The sequence below is a fragment of the Electrophorus electricus genome, chromosome 4, assembly GCF_041902795.1.
Source record: "Electrophorus electricus isolate QZ-2024a chromosome 4, ASM4190279v1, whole genome shotgun sequence".
NCBI classification, from domain to species: domain Eukaryota; kingdom Metazoa; phylum Chordata; class Actinopteri; order Gymnotiformes; family Gymnotidae; genus Electrophorus; species Electrophorus electricus.
The window spans coordinates 37,463,466-37,484,779 of NC_137500.1; the positions used below are offsets into that span (position 1 = coordinate 37,463,466).

At 45.7% G+C, this 21,314-nt stretch overlaps 2 protein-coding genes across 5 annotated transcripts in view; both read left to right on the forward strand.

Annotated features, from left to right (window-relative positions):
- The window catches only part of LOC113580300 (FERM, ARHGEF and pleckstrin domain-containing protein 1), a 34,337-nt gene extending 28,549 nt beyond the window's left edge, over positions 1–5,788 (forward strand). For 2 of the 3 annotated variants that reach the window (XM_027014760.3, XM_027014759.3), the window contains exons 23-26: positions 52–227; positions 1,687–1,794; positions 1,941–2,092; positions 4,441–5,788. In XM_027014760.3, coding sequence (XP_026870561.2) covers positions 52–227; positions 1,687–1,794; positions 1,941–2,092; positions 4,441–4,516 — 512 coding nt within the window. In that variant the 3' untranslated portion in view covers positions 4,517–5,788. Of the gene's footprint in view, positions 1–51; positions 689–1,686; positions 1,795–1,940; positions 2,093–4,440 lie in introns of those variants that run through there. The other variant, XR_014123452.1, reaches the window with a different exon arrangement.
- A 738-nt stretch (positions 5,789–6,526) lies between these two features.
- The window catches only part of LOC113580297 (dedicator of cytokinesis protein 9), a 58,950-nt gene continuing 44,162 nt past the window's right edge, over positions 6,527–21,314 (forward strand). The window contains exon 1 of one of the 2 annotated variants that reach the window (XM_081713617.1): positions 6,527–7,220. In XM_081713617.1, the coding sequence (XP_081569743.1) occupies positions 7,113–7,220 (108 nt within the window). In that variant the 5' untranslated portion in view covers positions 6,527–7,112. The remainder of the gene's footprint in view (positions 7,221–21,314) is intronic. The other variant, XM_035520933.2, reaches the window with a different exon arrangement.

The window sequence follows — 21,314 nt, forward strand, 5'->3', positions numbered from 1 at the left end:
GTCGGGGGTGGGGGAAGAAGAGGATACATTAACCTGCTGAAATGTCCTCAGAGTCTCCAGGGGAGTGGGCCTCGGAGGTGGAGTCAGAGGATGACCTCGGTGGGTCACGCACATCTTTGGAGCGCCATGGCAACAGCTCAGCACATCACCGTGGCAACACCACGGTTCATGTGTGCTGGCACCGCAACACCAGCGTTTCCATGCTGGACTTTAGCATAGCGACGGAGGTACCAGGCTCTCGATCGCGTAGCCACCTCGCTCTCTCCCCCGCTTGTTGCTCTGTGTTTGGGTGCCACCTTTGCCTTGAGGAAACAATGGTGTTTCTCTCTCTCTCTCTCTCTCTCTCTCTCTCTCTTGCTCTGCCCATTTTTGCCTCCAGTGCGTCTCCTGCAGTCTCCTAACCCTTTCACAGACTCTGTGTATGAATGCATGTCTCACTCTCTCCCTGTCTCTCTCTCTTTCTTTTTCCCGGTCTGTGTTTGTGTCTCGTCTGTATGTCTCCCCCCCCCCCGAATCTCTCTCTCTTTCACCCCGAACTCCCCGTATGTGTGTGTGTGCGCGAGTAGAGCCCTTTGCCGCGGTGAGTGTGTGTGTCTGGCGGGGAGGGCAGGGAGCAGTACCTGTGTCTGTAGTGTGCTGGTACAGAATGCAGAGTCTCTCCTTTAGTGACTGCTGCCTCAGTCTGGAGGTAACACGCCCAGGCTCATTCAGACCGCTCGTCCCACACCGAGAGCCAGCAAACAGCTACAGTAGCTCATGGCCAGCCTCCCGTGCCCAAAAACCTTCTTTACAAAAGAAAAATGAATATCCCCATCTCATAAATGTGGAACTAGAACATTCTGATGTAATCAGCAAAAGATAAAGCCCACCAAAATGTTTTAAAAATACCTACAAGGCATGTTTTCTGCTGTAGTGGTTTGAAATGGCTCTATATGCTATGGTTTTGTCTACCTGTTAAAACACAGCTTCATTACTGCATGCGTGAGCTGATAACTGATATACATCACTAGTGGTCTTCATTTCTGCTTGTGTAAGGGACCAGTATCTCAGAGTGAGACATTTAGAGCTAGAAGATGTTTTGTAGTAACTGTATGACTTGCAGATTCTAACTCTTCCCACTAGATGGCAGTGGTTAGCAGTGTAGCGTGAGGTACCGGGTAATTTCATGCAGCCATAATTTAAAAAACAAACAAAACATTTGTCTGTCAACAACAACAACAAAAACTGCTCCTTGATCTAACGAAACTATTTCTGCAATCAGCCCATGCCTGACATGCATGAAAATATCTCATTCTTTAGAGATACTAATGGCTTTGGAATATGACTGTATGTATTGGACTGGTTAGCTTGTTTGCTCATGATTGGCAAATCTGAAACAATTCCGTGCACCTGCTCCTTGGATTTGTAAGCTTGCCAGTTTATTCTATGGACGCTGGAATTGTATGCAGCCTGAGGAGCATCTGAGGGCATTTGCATGCTAGGTCTTCTCAGCAGAATATGTACTTCAGTCGTAAGGAGAGATGTTGACAGGTGTAAAGATTACAGGACATCCCTTGAACGGAGCCCTTTTGTGAATGGCCTGTGTTGAAATATCAGCAAGCATGCTTGTTTGAAAAATATCTTCTGACCTGTAAAACGCAAATGCGCCCACCCGCACTCAGTGAGCTGTTTGTCGGACTCTTTTAGAACCAGCTCTCGGGGAACCTGCTAAGAAAATTTAAGAACAGTAATGGTTGGCAGAAGCTCTGGGTGGTTTTTACCAACTTCAGCCTGTTCTTCTACAAGACCCACCAGGTGAACGCACACGCAAATGCACACCCTTGTGCTCACACTTACTGAGTGCTGTGTAAATGTATCAGGTCCCAGTGGAATGTCTGAATGGTGTGCTATAGAAGCAGCTCACCCGTGGCTGTCTGTCTCTCTGTCTTTCTCTCTTCCAGGATGAGTTTCCGTTAGCCAGTCTGCCTTTGCTGGGTTACTCTGTAACTGTCCCAGCCGAGTCGGAGAACATCCATAAGGACTATGTGTTCAAACTTCACTTCAAATCCCACATCTACTACTTCAGATCGGAGAGCGAGTATTCTTTTGAGAGGTATGCAGTGTGCGCATGTGGGCAAACACACACACGTGTGCTTTTCAAAAATATTTAAATACTGCTTCAAGTAGACAGGCTGTTCTAAAATATAAAAAGAAAATAGTAGAAATTACACTAAAACTACAGCCAGATAAATGATGCAATCTAATCTTTATTGTAATGTTACAATAGCAACCATATTCAGTGTGTGATATAGTTGGAGACTATATCAGTTAGAGACACATTGGTTTCTAACTGTATTAGTGCTTATGTTCTGTTTTGTGTGTGTGTGTGTGTGTGTGTGTGTGTGTGTGTGTGTGTGTTTTCTAACTAGTACTGGTTTGTTCTGTTGTGTGTGTTCATTCTAACTAGTACTGGTTTTGTTCGGTGTGCGTTTGGTTTCTATCTGAGTACTGGTTTTGTTATGGGGTGGGTGTGTGTGTGTGTCTTTTCTAATTGTAGTACTGATTTTGTTCTGTTGTGTGTGTGTGTGTGTGTGAGTTTTCTAACTGTAGTACTGGTTTTGTTCTTGTGTGTGTGTGTTTTATAACTAGTACTGGTTTGTTCTGTTATGTGTTCGTGTGTTCGTTCTAACTAGTACTGGTTTTGTTCTGTTGTGTGTTTGGCTTCTAACTGAGTACTGGTTTTGTTCTCGTGTGTGTGTGTGTTTTCTAACTAATACTGGTTTTGTTCGGTGTGCGTTTGGTTTCTATCTGAGTACTGGTTTTGTTATGGGGTGTGTGTGTGTGTGTGTGTGTGTGTGTGTGTCTTTTCTAATTGTAGTACTGATTTTGTTCTGTTGTGTGTGTGTGTGTGTGTGAGTTTTCTAACTGTAGTACTGGTTTTGTTCTTGTGTGTGTGTGTTTTATAACTAGTACTGGTTTGTTCTGTTATGTGTTTGTTCTAACTAGTACTGGTTTTGTTGTGGGTGTGTTTTCTAATTGTAGTACTGGTTTTATTCTTGTGTGTGTGTGTTCTAACTAGTACTGTTTTTTTCTGTGTTCTAACTGTAGTACTGGTTTTGTTGTGTGTGTATGTGTGTATTCTAACTAGTACTCGTTTTGTTCTGTTTGTGTGGGTGGGTGGGTGTGTGTATTCTAACTGTAGTAGTGGTTTTGTTCTGGTGTGTGTGTGTGTGTTGTAACTGTAGTACTGGTTTTGTTTTTGTGTGTGTTCTAACTGTAGTACTAGTTTTGTTCTGGTGTGTGTTAGGAACCAAACTGAGTACTGGTTTTGTTCTGGTATGTGTGTGTGTGTGTGTGTGTTTTCTAATTGGGTACTGGTTTTGTTCGTGTGTGTGGGTGTGTGTGTTTTCTAACTGTAGTACTGGTTTTGTTGTGTGTGTGTGTGTGTGTGTATTCTAACTAGTACTCGTTTTGTTCTGTTTGTGTGTATTCTAACTAGTACTCGTTTTGTTCTGTTTGTGTGGGTGTGTGTGTGTGTGTGTATTCTAACTGTAGTACTGGTTTTGTTCTGGTGTGTGTGTTCTAACTGTAGTACTGGTTTTGTTGTGTTTCTGTTCTAACTGTAGTACCGGTTTTGTTCTTGTGTGTGTTTTCTAACTGTAGTCCAGGTTTTGATCTGTTTGTGTGTGTGTGTGTGTGTGTGTTTTATAACTGTAGTACTGGTTTTGTTCTGGTGTGTGTTAGAAACCAAACTGAGTACTGGTTTTGTTCTGGTGTGTGTGTGTTGTAACTGTAGTACTGGTTTTGTTCTTGTGTGTGTGTTCTAACTGTAATACTGGTTTTGTTCTGGTGTGTGTTAGAAACCAAACTGAGTACAGGTTTTGTTCTGGTGTGTTAGTTTTCTAACTGTAGTACTGGTTTTGTTCTGTTTGTGGGTTGTGTGTGTGTGTTTTCTAACTGTAGTACTGGTTTTGTTCGTGTGTGTTTTCTAACTGTAGTACTGGTTTTGTTCTGTTTGTGTGTGTATTCTAACTGTAGTATTGGTTTTGTTCTGTTTGTGTGGGTGGGTGTGTGTTTTCTAACTGTAGTACTGGTTGTGTTCTGGTGTGTGTGTGTGTGTTTTCTAACTGTAGTACTGGTTGTGTTCTGGTGTGTGTGTGTGTATTCTAACTGTAGTACTGGTTTTGTGCTGGTGTGTGTGTTTTCTAACTGTAGTACAGGTTTTGATCTGTTTGTGTGTGTGTTCTAACTAGTACTGGTTTGTTTGTGTGTGTGCGCGCGCTTGGGTGTGTGTGTCTTCTAACTGTAGTACTGGTTTTGTTCTGGTGTGTGTGTGTTCTAACTGTAGTACTGGTTTGTTCTTGTGTGTGTGCTGGGGTGTGTGTGTGTTTTCTAACTGTAGTACTGGTTTTGTTCTGTTGTATGTTTTCTAACTGTAGTACTGTTGTGTGTTTGTAACAGGTGGATGGAGGTCATTCGTAGTGCCACCATCTCATCCAGCAGAACTCGTTATCTCAACCGCAAAGAGCCCTACTGAGCCACACAGCCTTAGGGAGCAACCGTGTGTGTGTGTGTGTGTGTGTGTGTGTGTGTGTGTGTGTGTGTGTGTGTGTGTGTGTGTGTGTGTGTGTGTGTGTGTGTGTGTGTGTGTATGTATGTATGTATGTATAAATAAGTAAGTAAGTAAGTAACCTGGTCCTAATGACCAGTTTGTGTTGGCTCTTCAAGAAAAAAATCACTTTTTGTGACATTAATGTTTTCTATCATGATTTTACATATCATAAGACACATTACTCCAGTGCGTCTGACAGTCCCTATGGAGAGTCTTGGTGCTTTTTCTAATGGTGACCTGTCTGCTAAACGTCGTATTTTTCTGCATATCTACTTTTTTCCTGCATTTTTACCAGGCTGCTTGCCTCTTTTATAAAATCTCATTTTATATACTATTATAATGATCTGTTACTATTATATGATCTCTGTGTGCACTCTGGTCTACCATAAGTGTCACTTGTTACTTCATAATGGAGGCCTATTAATACTGGTGCCCTGATTTTTGATAAGTAACTTCATATGCATTTTATTTCTGCAAAACAATGTGCAAAATAACTTTCTATGTTTTGATTGCTTCTATTAGCAGACTGTCTTCTTGTAATCCACCATTCTATGTGCCAAACCTTTTTTTTTTTTTTTTTTTTTTACGTTTTTCAGACGCTAAGACACTATTAAATTCACTGATGACAAGAAGCCTTCATAAATGTGGCTTTTGGTGAGGTTTTGAAAATGTCAGTGGCTTTTGAGATTATACTTTTCCACAGAATATGTGAAGAAACACTGAGGAAATCTGAAATATAATTCTCCCATTAAGATATAAGGTACATTTGAAAAGTATTTAACAGCTTATTTTTCATTATATTAGTCTTGGTAATGACATTTTGTAATTCAGGGTTGTTACATTTTTCACCACTGACATGCTAGGAGGAACCCATAATGCCCCTCCCCCCGTGTTAACAACGCTGCCCCTCGCAGAGTTAGCACAGCCATGCTCCCACGTGCAGTTTGTGATCGCATGGTACACGCATGAAGAATGCCGACAAGAAAATAAAGCTTTAACCTGTAGAGTGCGACATGATTTTGTAATTTCATAAGCACTATTTGATCTCAGAAGACACAACTGCCTCGTGTGAAGGTGTGGGACTGATAGGAATGCTAAAAACATGAGGGTCCGGCATGGCTGTATAGCTGGAGGTTTACATACAAGAGAAACACTGCTCTATGGATATGAAAGCAATAAAAACACACCTGAACATCACGAATCAAACTAGTTCTCATTTGCTTTCTTTTTGCATGTTTGATTATTGCATTTGCTACATGCGTCTAGTTCCCTATGTGCGCTTAGATCTGTCCCAGGATATTTGGAGCTAATCTGTACAGATGCAGGAGGGATTTTCCATTAAGGGGCATTTGGGTGAATTTGAGAGGATCTGAGCCTGGAAAATCTACAGGCACTCGCTGCCATATCTTCTGTAGCCTGTATATGGAGGTTGTGGAGCCAGATGTCTTGATACGTAGTGCTGTGAGTGGTGTGACTCCAGCGAGGGCACCCTTCCAGATCTGTTCACTTATTTAGACATGATCATCTGGTCGTGCGTTCAGAGGTGGAGGCCGGACAGCTTTCAGCTCATCTCTGGACTTTCCACATCAACCTGCATCTGATCAAAGAAAGCTGTGTAATCTCCTGCATTTGGGTCACCAGAAAGCAATAAACATGACAGATCCAATCTGAATCCATCTGGAAGAATTTGTCTTTAGTTCTGTTGTGTACTATTACATGGGGTGTTATATTTTCAGTGCAGTGGAAGTAACTCTTAGAGTTTACTTTCTAGCAGTAAATTTCACAATTCTTCATCAGGAACAGACCCGTTATTATTGGTTGTAAGAGAACCACATGTGGCTTCATAAATGTTTGTCTAAAATGTGTAATCTGGATATAAGAGGAAGTATACGGTGACTTGTCAACGTTTACTACTGACAGCCTGGACTGAGCGTGGGTGAAGATGAAATCTTACCTGTGGCAACTTAAATATTTGTTATAGAAGAAGTGTAGGCTGTAACTGATTATTTAAATCGGCCCACTCGGCTTTTTGGATGTCCGTGTGTTTTGGATACCACGCAGGTTACATTCTCTTTAAAGCCGGTTTCAGTTTTGCTGCTGTCGTGCCGGGCCGCGCCGGTCATCTGTCAGCCAAGGGGAGGGAGCCGCCTCACGCCGATCCGGTCAGGGCGCGACGCGACGCGACGCACGGAGATTGTGCCTTAGTTTTTACCAGTTTGTGAGAGAGCAGAGCGCATGAGGCGGAGATAGGACGGGACATTGAGCAACTTCCACCACGAGAACTCGAAGGAAAGCAACTGGGAGCAGTAGGATATCCCGACACTTCGGGAAGTGTGTGATGAGAGTTAAATGGCCGAGGCGGCGTGGACTACCGGGGACCTCATGACTGTGCGCCGAGCTCACGGTGCGCATGTATAGTTGGGACCGACAGCAAAATACGGCCAGATGGTATCGAATTAATTCTCTTTCGCTACAAATATACACATACCGGGACGAGTTTGCTTAAGTAAGGCGCCTGACCATGTCGCATCCCGAGATAAGGAAATTTACTCGGGGACTCGGTAAACCGGGAACAGCCGCCGAGCTGCGGCAAAGCGTCTCGGAGGTCGTGAGGACATCGGTCCTGCTGGTGAGTACTCAGATCTGAATCCTAAACGGACCTGATGGGTGGATTCACCTTCAGCCTCCGTGTGTGTTCAGGCTTTCACACACTTGCAAGCCAACTCGTAGTCAGTGCAGTCACGCTTTGTACACTGTTATGGGAAACTTTCGCCAGTTGTGACCCAGTTTTATGTTAAGCAGATGTGTACTTTGGCAGCTACTTTAACAATATAATAGATAAGGCTCTTAATTTACACGTTCCGAAGGCTTTTCTGTCGGAGTTATGATCGGTCATTCATCGTCGACTCATCTGTCAGATGGAAGAATCTGATGCGTTTGGCTCATTGCGCCTTAAAGGCGCAGCAGGAATATGGAAGAGGCGCAAATACGCCTAAAACCGAATGGATTCTTTTCGGACAACTCAATTTAAACGTCTTCTGAAACATTTCGAGGCCTAGCTGACTCTGGGATTAATAGGTTAATTAACACTAGTTTTTGCGTCTTTCTTAGATGTCGTGTGTGCTGACAAATGTTGAATGAGCTTAAATGTTTGTGCTTTGTGCAGCGTACTTTTCCTCTAGACTGCAAAGCACAAACTGTTTACTTTGTCCAAAAGGAGTGTGCGTGTGACGTTTGTTCATGCTGACCTAAATTAGACTCACTAACATGGAGGGGGGTGTGTGAGATGGAGGGAGGGAGACAGAGACAGAGGGTAAGTTCATGCATGTATTTATTCTCAGTGACAAAGTGAAAAGTTTATTATCTATATGCCTGTGTGTATTCCAGTGATGCCCTTGATGCTCGTGCAAAGTTTTGTGACAGGTTGCTAAGATACTGAAATGGACACCATCCAGGCCCTTTGTCAGAGAAATGGAATCCGCAGAAACCCACACGCACACACATGCAGCCACTCCTTTTGTATGATTAATTTATCCCACCCTACTACACACAGAGCGAGAGAGAGAGCACGAGAGAGCCTAGCCGTGCAGAGGTTAAGGTGCATTTCATGGTCTGAGAAGAAAGACTGAGTAGGCATCTTTTATAAATGCCACTGTCCTGTACAGAGCAGATTGACCGTTTTGCAACTCCAGGTGAGTTCGCAGGTGAATAGCAGGTATAGGCCACGCTTTTTGATTGAGTATCCCACTCTATGGCTTGTTCCATGATTGGCTAGCCGATGCTCTGGTTTGTTCAGTCTTTGGGTATCCCATGTTGCAGGTTGTTCAGTGTATACAGCAACAGCTGGAATAGGAGAGTCAACAGTCTGCTGGAGTCTGTTTTCACTAAAAAAAGGGTTGGACTTCAGCAAAGTAATGTGGTGTAAAAAAAATACAGTAATGGCAACTCTGTCGAAAGCCTATAGTAGGCTGAGAATGAGGCTGAGAATGTGTGTGTGTGTGTGTGTGTGTGTGTGTGATGCTGTAGTTTTCCTTTTTTTCTAGCCATCTCCCTCTCTCACACACACACACACACACATTCCTGCATGAAACATGTAAATACACTGGCTGAACTACCTCTCTGTGCCAGAAGAATGGAGAGACTGTGGTGACTTTCTTCGAGTGGACCGTGACCGTGGTGACAGAGGCTTGTGAACACAAACGTATTGTGTATTTCCAGCGTCTGGGCCGTCGTGCGGAAGCATGTGCTGGGGGTTGAGAGGCCAGCTTAAAAGGCACCGTTTAGTGCCGGCTAAGTTTCTGCTGGAGCGTATGGGTGGATGTCCCTGCTTCATCAGAGCATGTCCGAACCCGTCATAACAAACAGCAGTGACATAGGGGTCTGTCTGCACTTCCACTAGATCTCTAATCCAGTTATCAAACCTAATGAGTCAACTGATAAACATGAAGTTTTTTGTTGATTATGACGCAGGTAACATTAATGTGTGGACCGGCGTGTTCACGTTACAGACGGCTGCGGATAACCTGTATTTAAGAATGTGAACCGTCAAGATCCAATCAAGTCCAACCTGAGCAAACAATCTTAATCGAACGTCGAAGCCTGTGGGTGTGGGTGTGGGTGGGTGTGTGGGTGGGTGTGTGGGGGGGAGCAGCTCCTGGGAGTCTAGTCCCTGGCCTTGGTATGCTTGGACTTGCTCTTCCTGCTTTCCCAGGCAACTGTCTCACCTCAAAGGATGTTTTACCGGTAGCGTCATCCCATCCTTAATAAGACAGCACAGTCTCATTAAAAATGTGCGTTGCTGAACAGTGAACAGGCAGAAGCAGTTCTGCTACTCCGGTTGATATTTTTGTCAGATTTGACAGGTTTTATTTTTAAGAATAAAACCGATCTCAGTTTAAACTTGACACTGGAACTGTGCTGTGTGATTTCAGACGTGTTGTCCTCATTGTGTCCCAGTCTGTCACACAGCGGAGCCCAGACAAACAGGACCGGCATGCGCTCGGCCTCCGCCTCGTGCTATTAGCCGGGAATTGACGAAAAGCCACTCGGAGTCAATCCCCCTGTGGCAGGACAGGTAGACCCAGAGTCGCTGGCTTCGGGGAGAATTTAAAGCTCAAATGGCAGGTTTTGTGGATCTTTCCATTAAAAATGTTTTGTAAGGACCATGTGTTCAAATGCTATTCTTAGTTTCTTATGAAATGGGTGTCAAACTCCATTAAAACCTTTGACTGTGAAATAAATGAATACAAAATCCCATTGCTAATACACCTGACTTGGCTAATGGATCAGAGTAAAGGTGTCTGAGCAGCAGCATGGGTTCGTGAACAGACGGCACACCTACAGTACAGCCTCTCTTAGACTGTACATGAGCAGAGGCAGTGTGATCCTGGTGTCGCACTGAGAGCCGCTTACCAAACTTCAGAATGGCCGACGTATAAAAACTCCGATGCATAAGAAGTCCTGTTGTTTGTACCCCCCGCCTTCTCTGCACACACTGCCGCACACACGTCTTCCGCACTCATCATCATATTGAATTAGTAGATAAAAGCTTGCTGTGTAAGCACTTGTGGGGGTAGTAGGGGGTAATTGTGTCCAACAGAGAAGACATTGTCCTTACTGTAATGTTACTAAATCCATCGTCTAGACTTGTAGATGTTATTCTCAAACGTTTATATTTCTTAAAGGTGAAGGAACCCTCTTTCTTTGATTTTCAGTGACCAACCAGTGTTGTCTCATTCATTCTGAATGAATTATCATTCTTTCAATTGTTCTTTTTAATGTTCTGACTTGAATTATAATGATGTTTTTATTTCACTGCTTAACTCTGATAGGCCCCTTTAGTAGGGGTGTGTGTGAGGGAGAGAGGGAGAGAGAGAGAGAGAGAGATGTGGAGACTAATTCTCTACTCTCCACAGCCAGTCAACAAATAGTTTCCATATTATATCATTGCATCACACTTCATCCAAGAAATGATTTTTACACTCCCATCCCATATAAAACCATCTTCCCTCAGTTCCTCTACCTGTTGCACATGTGAACAGCATGCTAGGTTCTATAAGCCCAGTCTGCAGGGGGTGAGATGCCAGGTTTTGGCCACATTGATCACCCTGATCCTTTGCCATGAAGGACTGACCCTCTTCACATACTGTCACATTTACAGCTACACTTATCTGCCCCACCATAAACCCTAGATGAGAACACGTACCATTGGATTAGACTGTTGGGCCGTTAGATTTCCAGGATGATGTTTTCTGTCACACACAGGAAGCTGGAATGCCCAGCTCACAGAGCGCACTCTGTGTGTGTGTGTGTTTGAGCGAAAGATACCAGGGTGCCTGCAGACTTGTACCACTTTCCATGTCTTGCACACATTTATAGAGGCTTGATATGATGAGAAGAACAACTTGGGCATTAACACACAGATAAAACACTGTGCAGAATGGTTGATGATGTTTCATGTAGAGTGTGTGTAGATTTTTTTTTTTTTTTGAGGTTCTGTGGTGGGGCCAGGTTTACCCGCCTGTCGTCTCGTGCCTGCCGACTCATAATAACCAGCCTGTCTCGCGCTTACAGAGATGCACCCACTTAACGTTTATGAAGACAGAAACATGTTTGGTGCCATTATTTATCGCCGTCCAGAGCCTCCCAGCTACCCGAGGTCCTGTTGTCCTCCGCAGAGGAGGACACTGAGGCAGGACCTTCAGACGAGACTGGGGGAATATATCGGCTCCCACCGCAGTTTTCCTGAGCCATCGCAATTGCAGCTGCAGCTTGGCGTCTGCGAGAAGCAGACGAGCCACTTCCTAAAAGTCATTCGTACTGACCAGGAGACTTTTAAATATGCTGTCTGTGGACAGCCCATCAGCTGAAATGAGGTGTCTGCCGTTTATGGGCAGGGGATGCCCAGGGGAGACGTTCTGAGGCGTTGCGCCCATTATGTGATTCTGAACCAAAACAACGCTGTAAAATCCATCGTAAAAAATTATCCAGAATGGAGAGTTAATCCAAACCCCTCAGAATGTTTCCCTCTCTGCCTCTTCGTCTTCCTCCTCCTCCTCCTCCTCCTGAGATTCTACAGTTTGGTCTGCACAGCTCCCTTCTGTCCAGCACTAATGACAAAGGCACCTAACCGTGCTTCAGGGAAGCGGGAGGTTGTTGAATCTGAAGACTTCATGTCCGTGCAGAGTCTGTTTTTCCAACCTTCCTCACGTGAGCACACACACACACACACACACACACACACACACACACACACACACACACACACACACACACACACGCAGGGCATTGTTCCAGCCAGATCCTGGTCTGTGTGTCTGTGAGCATGAAGCCAAGTTAAATGACATTAAGGCCAAGCAGACCGCTGTTATTTTAAAACTTGCTTTATAGATGACCAGATTTAAATTCAGAAATGCACGTTCAAATGCTGGGCAGAGAGTTCATTGTTTTTCTTGAGATAACACCATGCCATTCATAACCTCTGAGACTGGCCAGTCACTGAATGGCATAAGTGGGAATATTTTTGCTCTGCTGTACCTTCCTTGCTACATAACATTTTTTTTATTGCATGAAATAGCTTTAATGTGAGCTATTCTTATTGTGATGTTTTTGCCAAATTTCTATATTATTACCCAATGTGCTTTTCTGTGGAGAGAGAGAGAGAGAGAGAGAGCGAGCAATCGGGGCAGTGTTTGTGACTGTGCTTATGTGAAGAAATATGTTATTTAAATATGCTTAGGCTGTAGGCTGCAGACAGTGGATGTTAGACTTCACACACACTTAACAGTGCGTTTGACTTTACAGCTATTTTGGATATCAGTGGTAATGAAATACTATAGCAAATACAAATAAACCTTTGAAAATATTCTAACAGGGTGTTCTTGAAGTTTCCTTGACATGTTTTTGTAGTTCTGGCTGGTGTTATTCAGTAGTACTGTCCCATAAGCTGAACATTATATACTCAGAGAAGAGTTTCCCTGTGTAATCACTGACCAGAGGAGACACACAGGTTCCAAAACACACTGAAACAGGAAGTACCCACAACTTCCTGCTGCCAATACTCTCATATCTCTCTTCCTTTGTCTTTCAATGCCTCTCTATCCCTTTCTTTTTTCTCAAAGTGGGTTTGTGGGATGTTACCAAAACACGTTTAGGCCAACAGCACTCCTCAGTGCGCGTGCATGCTCACTCCCCTGCTTGCCCGTGTTGGTGAGCCGAGACGAGCCAGTCGGCATGGCCTCGGCTTCCCACGCATCTCTCGCGCCGCATGCCCTGCAAGGGCGTAGCGGCCAGGGGAAGACCTGGCAGTGTGGCTGGGCTCCCCGACAGATGCACGGGCTTCAGGTGCTTTCTGGATGTGAATGAGAAAGGGTGGAGTTGGTTTTTAGCGAGGCGAGGGCTCTCAGTTCACCATGTCACTTGGTGCTGCGCTGCTCGCTCTGAGAAATTTGAACCGCATGACAGTTGTAGGCTGTTTAAACGTTAGCACATCGCTCTGGGCTGTTGGTGAAGGCTGATATTACGGTCCTGACGACGTGATGCATGGTGTTGATTTTCAAGGCCCTGCTTCAGTGTCTGTGTGTGTGTGAGCGCACAAGTGTTTTAAGCTTACATTGTTTAACCGACAGCAGGATTATATTAGATGTGCCTGTGTGATCATGCAGTGGTCTAGTTGAAACTTGTTCTAGAATTACGTTACACACTTGAACTTTTTCCCCTAGGTAGGTTTCTGTTCTTTCTAACAGTGTACACACACACTATAATGGGAAGAACTCTGTTAGTCATTGTGTTGTTATTGCTAAAATGTTTATTCTTTTCTGTCCCAAGCAAATGAAACACTCTCTCATGTCACTGTGAGAGTCAACACACCATGGCAACCGTGCCAACACACCATAGCAACCGTGCCACCACATGCAGGCCAGGCTATGTGCTGTGTATAGGTTGGCAATAAACGTCTGAGCCAGAACAAAAACAAGAACGTGCGCAGGCGGGCCGGATGTTAACTGGGGAAGACGTGCTGCTCTCTGAGGACCCGTCAGATCTGGCACAAGGTGGGAGTTTGACGTGCGGTGAGAGTCCTACGTTGATTCTGTGGTCTCGTTCAAGTTATGACCTGCACTCAGGACTGCTTCCCCAGTGCAGGGCAGGCATGAGGGGTGTGGCCCTAATGGGGTGGGGTGACCAGGGCACTCTGGTGCCAGGCGAGAGTTAGTCTTCGACCTTTGCTTCCTCGGGACACATGGAGGACTCTTGGCATTGGTAAAGCAATGCTTGTTCAGACTTTGACTTAACCAAGCGGAGGGTTTGGAGTATGGTGTGTCCTGAACTTTGGCCCCTCAGATCAACCCTGGATTCCAGCCAGCAGGCTTAGTGACTCCCTTCAACATGGCAACCAGTGGTGTGGTGAAGGGTTCCGCAGTGGCACAATACATGGTCCACACTGAAATTCTCATTCGCTTTGTTTATTTTCTTAGATGATACTGTGTTTGAAAGATTCAGAAACAAGTTCAAACCATGCACATGGTGTACATGCTGTGTGTGTGTGTGTGTGTGTGTGTGTGTGTGTGTGCGCGCGCGAGAGAGCACTTTGTACCATGACACTCACAATAGATATCATTTACTATTACAATTAGGACAAACTAAAGGGTGTGTGTGTGTGTGTGTGTGCACGCGCGCATGCGTGCATGAGCCCGTGTGTGAGCAAGGTGTGAAGCGCGAGGTGTGTACTGCGTGCCTGTGCTGTGTTTGGTCTTTCTGCATTCCTGTGACCTAGCTCTTCCACTGTGCAACCCAGAGGGAGAGCCCACTTACACACACACACACACACACACACACCGCGGTGAATCTCCACGGCCAGTAGACTGAAGATTTGGACTGCGCAGGGTCAGAGGAGGACAGTTCCCGTACATGTCGTGCATGTACAACGTTCTGTCACTACAGGATTCTGTGTGATCTGTGTGTTGGATGAGCTTTGTCCCAACCCCCAGCAGAAGACCATGAGGCAGGGCCCCCGTGTGTGTGTGTGTGTGTGTGTGTGTGTGTGTGTGCCCCCAGATAGAGGGGCTGTCCCAGCAGAATCGGCTGGTCAAGATGTCATTTGTTGTGTGATGTATTTTTTCTCGATCCCGTCACATGGCAGCCGATTTAATCTGGTGCATAATTCTGTGCATGTTTTTGAGATGTAGAAATGTGCGTGGTTGGTTGGTTTGTCTGTCTGTTTGGTGGACAGACACTTGGAGAGAGTACTATCCTCCACAGTAAGGGCGTATAATACAGATCTATTTATATGAGACACACACAGATTACAGACACGGCCAGATTACCCGTTCTCAGCTTGTTCTAAGCATATCAAAGTGATGTAAGGTCTTTCCCGCAGTACAGACTCCCTTTGACCTTGTCAAGGGTCATCGCGTTTGACTTCGTCGATGGCCGTCCCGTTTGGTGGTTCTTCGGGTTCCCAAACTCAACATCTCATCCTTAAGGTCACTAAATCTCCCGCTTTGCTGTGCATAAGAGCCTGTTAGTCATCAACATGCTGCACTTTTTCCTCTCGAGTGAGTGGTGTGTGATGTAATGCTTGAGCTGGAGAGGCATCAAAATCTAGTGCTGGGTCTAATCGTGGTGTGTGTGTGTGTGTGTGTGTGTGTGTGTGTGTGTGTGTGTGTGTGTGTGTGTGTTTCATTTTCATGGCACAAATGTTTTGATTCTTTAGGGAAAACTGTTTTTTACATATTTCATTTTTAAAAACATTTTTGTTTGAGTTCTTGTACATACAGTATTTGTAGTTACATATAGTTCATAATTCATATATGGCATGAAATAAACATCCTGACAAGAAGAGACGTGTGAATGTGCTGTTAGTCATCCCTTAGGTGTGTGTTGCCTCACATAATTAGTGTGTGCGCGCGTGCGCTTGGTTGCTTGGTTGTGTGCTGTGTTTGGCTTTCTCTGCCAGCACTTCCTGAGACAGTTCCTGGAACAGCATCTCTGCACTAAGAAAAACCTCCTGGACTCAGAGCTGTGTCTAGAACCTTCTGGGTTCTAATGCCCAATCAGAAAAGAGCACTGTTTTCATCATCTGGGCCGTTCTAGGATTTCATAACCTACTGACTGTGGGGTGTGTGGGCGTGCACACACACACGCACATGCGTGTTGTCTGTTGTTGATGGTGCTGTTGGTGGATGTATGGCTGTGACACCGTTGTGAGGGTAATGCCGCTCATTTCCACATATTGTGCGAGTCCTGCTGGCTCTCACACAAGTCCTCTCAAGCAGGATTTTCCAGTAGGGGAGGGGTCATGAAGATTAGCTTGTCCATGAAGGACTCCTTCCCATCCCCAGCCATGTGGTATTCCATACCTCCTCTGCCCCTGTGGGCTGTTCTCTAGCAGAGGAGTCAGTGTTTTACGTTTAGTAATTTTATACAATTAGATTGGGCCACTGTCCCTACTTTACTCCTGCCTGCTGTATTGTTGTACCTCAGCCATTTCACTAACGGCTTTTTCTCCGTCCGTTCCCGGTGCAATGTTCTAAACGTCGCCTTGCTAACCCGCACCCTGCATTCTGCTGCTGTTTACCGAGTAAATGCAAGAGGACGCGGTTCAGAAATGCAAGTCATCAGCAAACTGACACTAGTGTGGTCTTTACACAACTCTCTCTCTCTCTCTCATATCTCCAGTCTTCACACGGTAAGCCTGCTCTGCCTCTCTCAGTCGATGAACTGTGGTACAGGGCGGAGATTTTTGAAAAAGGTCACTTTCCAAACACGGTAAAGCTCTCCTGTGTTGGACAGAGACCCTGCTAAGATGCGTCCTGTCGCCGTGTTAATCGGTGAAGTCCTGTACCCCTAAACGGTGGCTTGGCATGGAGCTGCAGCCGCAGACGGACTGCACTGGTCGTCGCACACTGACAACACTACGTGGGTCTCCCACGTTGACCTGTTCCCGTTCCAGATTTAGCTGTCTTTACCATCGCTTCCTAAACGGCCTCCTCCCAACTGCTAGCGTGACTGTAAATGCCGCCCCGTGAAGATAACGACGCATGAGTGTCAGTGGCGTTGGCTTGCGCTGCTTTAAACTCTTTGCTCATTTGATATTGTCTGGCAGCGAGCTTTACATTTCAGCAAGACTACCGTTTCCTGATTTGAAAGCCATTTTTGATTTCTTCGGCCTTGCGTTTTAGTGTCTGTCTCGTGCGCACCTGGAGCATGGACGCTCTGCTGGTTCTGTTTGTTGAACCTCCTGGATCTTCTTAGATCCTCCCAAACGTGTGTTCCTTTATAATGATCCCGTCCCCAAGCTGTTATGAGATTGTTGTGATAGTGAGGCACACGCAGTGCATGACCGTTTTGGCTGTACTGCCTCTGAACACGCGCTCATGTGGAACAGTTGTTGTGTAACACATCTGAAGTGTCATGCAGGGCAGATGTGAATAATTTCTGTTATGCACAGTTACGACAGCACTTTTGATCGGTTGATGGTGGACTGTTTATTATTGTGTCAGAACTGGTATAAGGAGGGTGTGTGTGTGTGTGTGTGTGTGTGTGTGTGTGTGTGTGTGTGTGTGTGTGAGAGAGAGAAAGAGAAAGAGAGAGAGGATACATGTTTTAATGAATGTGCATGTGTGTGTAGGGTGTGTGTATGTGTGCATATTTATGTTTGTGCATGTGTGAGAGATAGAGGATGCATGTTTGAATATGCATGTGTGTGTCGGGTGTGTGTGTGCATATTTTTGTGTATGTACGTCCGTCCATGGATGCATGTTTATGTGTACATACATACATACATACATACATGTTTGTGTGTATGTTTGCATGTGTGTGTGTGTCTGTGTCGGGGTGTGTATACATATTTGTGTGGGGGGGGGTGCATGTGTATATGTGTTTGTGTGTGTGTGCATCAGTACACATTTGTATGTATGTGGGTGTATGATTGTGTGCTTTTCCCTGCATAACTGGACATGTCAGACCCAGAACATACAGTCATTTAACTTCTACTACAAAGACTCCTCAGCTGTGTGTGCGTATGTGTGTGTCGCTCTCCTGCACATACACACAGATGTATGCAATTAAAGATGTAGAACATTTTCAGTAAATAGTAAAGCTCGCTACTTTTGAACTCTCGTGATGTGATGGAAACAGTCAAATAAGTCTCTTTACTGTGTGAACAAGGGTCCTAAATCTGGTTGCCTGAACTATAGACACGCTAGTCAAAGTCAGGCCACCGACATGAGAACGCACATCTGAGCTGTACTGTTCTAATCCCCATCCACAGCTCCTGGGAATTCCTAAGATGTTGTGATATGGGGTTGAGTGGTGTTTACCAAAGATAAATTGCTTTATGCAGGATTATCCTTGATTTTCTGTGTTTACTTTTTGTAACGTCCCTGTGCTTTTTTTTTTGGGGGGGGGGGGGGGGGTATAAATCCAGCCAGCGTCTCTTATCTATGCCTTGATGGTACTGTCTGATTACATAGACTAAAGGATGTATTATTGTGTGTGTGTGTGTGTGTGTGTGTGTGTGTGTGCGTGTCTTGCGCATTTGCACATACAATAATGGCACATTTCCTGGGTCACACTTTTACATTACTAAAACATTTATACTCCAGTTATGTTTGAGAGAAGATGTCCTCAGGGGGTAGGGTGACCTATTTCCTTTAGCTAAAAAGAGCTGGAAATTAGGTCAGGTTATCATTTTGAATCATATAGCAGGGATGCAGTATTTTGTTTGACCTGTAGGTAGCAGCAGTAACATTTTTAACTTAACTGTGATGGTGGAGCACTGAGAAGAAACTGTGCTCATATTGAATCCATTAAAAAGAACACTGGCACCAAACTCGAAAAGACTCAAACGTGCTTAGGAAGGGAGGAGGTCACATGGTTTAATATATTTAGGGGCTCCTGTGTTTAGGGACAGAGACAGTCCTGGATCTGCGGATACCCAGAGTCAGACTGAGTTTAGAAGCAGGTCAGTCCAGGTTAGGCCAACAACAAAAGTTGAGAGGGCCATGGAGTCAGTGCTCAGAGTGGAGATGGTGGGGGTGGGTGTGGTCCAGGAGAGGAGCAGAAAGGTACTGCTTCCTCTGCTTTGTAGATCTGCCATGGAGGCACAGCAGAAATAACCCGAATATAAAGTAAGACGCACGCGTGAGCACACACGCGCACCTCTCTTGGGATAAATAAATTTACCCAGAATACTCGGCTACAGGAAGAGGATGAGGCTCATTTTAACCATACCATGTTCTGAGGCTGTTTAACCTTAATGTTAGCTACTGTCCTGGAATGTGTGTGTGTGTGTGTGTGTGCGTGCGCGTGTTCATCCACACTCGTTCTCTTTGTCTGCTGTGGGGAGGCTGGTGGGGTCTGTGTGTGTGTGTGTGTGAGGGGGAGGAGATGGTGTCTGTGTGTGGTGGGGGATGGGGGGTGTGTGTGTGGTGGGGGATGGAGTCTGTGTGGGGGGGGTGGGGGGTGGAGTCAGTGTGTATGTGGGGGGGTGGGGCGGGGCGGGATGGAGTCAGTGTGTGTGTGTGTGGGGGGGGGATGGGGTCAGTGTGTGGGGGGGGGATGGGGTCAGTGTGTGTGTGGGGGGGATGGGGTCAGTGTGTGTGTGTGTGGGGGGGGATGGTGTGTGTGTGTGTGTGTGTGAGATGGGGGATGGGGTCAGTGGGGGGGGAGGTAGGGTCAGTGTGTGTGGGGGGGGATGGGGTGTGTGTGTGTGGGGGGATGGGGTCAGTGTGTGTGTGTGTGTGTGTCTGGGGGGGATGGGGTCAGTGTGTGTGTGTGGGGGGGGGATGGTGTGTGTGTGTGTGTGTGTGATGGGGGGGTGTGGGGGGATGGGGTCAGTGGGGGGGGGGTAGGGTCAGTGTGTGTGTTGGTGCTGTGGTTCAGTCCATCCAGTTAGGAAGCAGTTGCTTCCTTCTTAATGAAGGCTAAAGATCCACAATATCTTCTTCTCCCCCAATAGAGACTCCGGGGGCCCCCCTCACCCCTCTCGCACCCCCCCCCCCCCCCCCCACCTCTCTCCCCTCTCTTAGGGAGAAGGCATGTGTGCTTAGGCCACTTCCTCTCGTTCAGCTCTATTTAACCGGACACTCTGGTGTCATGACCTTGGTTTCTTTGATCAGTTGGAAACACACACACATGCGCACACACACGCACACAGATTGTGTGTTTTTCAAACCCTGTCTTCCTGTCATCATAGTGGCAAACTTTAAACCACCCCTTTCTGGTATTTGTTTTTGTGGTGTTTTCTCAGCACACACACACACACACACACATATACATATTGCATATGCCCATAGTTAGCAAAAGCAGTGAAAAGGGCCGCCCAGGTTTTTCTTGTCTGTCTCCCCTGTTTCAGTAGTTGTGCCCTGACTGCTGACTCTGGGCAGTACTGACTCTCACGGTGTATCAGTGAATCATTAGCATCAGGCTGGACGCCTCTCGATCAGAACACACCTGCTTTCACAGATCCCACTAAGAGGTGGAAAAGCTCTTGTATGGATTGAGGATTCAGGTAGGAGCCCTAGGGCCCTGTTGAAATTAAGCGTTCCAGTGGAGTGCGGGAGCATGAAGGGGTCTGCTCCTCTTTATGTCTGATGAAACAACACTGCTGTGGTGTTCTTAACTCAGCTCTGCCCTCAGTTACAATGCCTGGGCAGTCTGCCATGCAATCTGAACATACTTGGGGTCATTAGTGACTTGGCCCTTTAACACCAACTGTTGTACAGAGTGATATCATGTAGATCTGTCAGATTTATTGACAATAATAAAATAATACAAATGTTTTGTTTATTATTTATGTTTAAAAAACTATTTTGTCCCATGTTCTTAACAAACATAAGTAGGACAATTATGGTTCTAAATGGAAAAAAGATGATAAGAAGTGTATTAATATTACAAAAACGACATTAAATGCAGATGTGTTTGGACTGAACGTTTAGTTCAGGAACATCCTCAGTGTCTCCATGTCAGTAGTTACTGATGACCAAAACCCTTAAAGATAAGTCAGCTTGGAATTCTGGAGGAGCTGAACTTCTGCTGCAGATGCTGTGATCAGCAGGTACCTCCGATTCCATCAAACATCTCTGAGGTTCTCTTCACCATCCCCTGCGTTTGACCATGCATACCTGTGTCCTCAAATGTTTGGAGTAGGACAGCATGGTAATCATAAGCTTGCATGCAGAGTAGAGGACACCCCCCCCCCCCTACACACACACACACACACACACACCCCACTTCAGTGACTCAGCAGGGCCTGAAAGGCATATGTGGTTTTCTTCCTGTTTTTCACATTCTCTCTCTCTCTCTCTCTCTCACACACACTTACACATGCGCGTGCACACAGATGCGCTCACATCTCTTGATGGCCAATTCATATCATGCACATGCGTGCGCTTGTTCATGTGCGTGCGTGTGTGTACACCGAAGCCCAGCAGGAGGGAGCTGTGATTTGGATTGGCCCTTCCTCTCTGAACGCTCTGTCATCCAGCTGAACCACAGAGGAACTCTGTCGTCTTTCTTACCTCCTGCCCTGACCCACTTGCATGCACCAGCTCAGGGCTTCCTCAGGACAGGACAGGGACGCGGAACACCACAACACTGCCTTCCTCTCCATCTTACTAGTCATTAATAATCTGAAGGTTGGTGTCCGAGTGAGTGAGTGAGTGGGTGTGAATCCACAGGTGCATGTGTGTGTGTTTCCAAGGTTGAATGACACATATGTAGC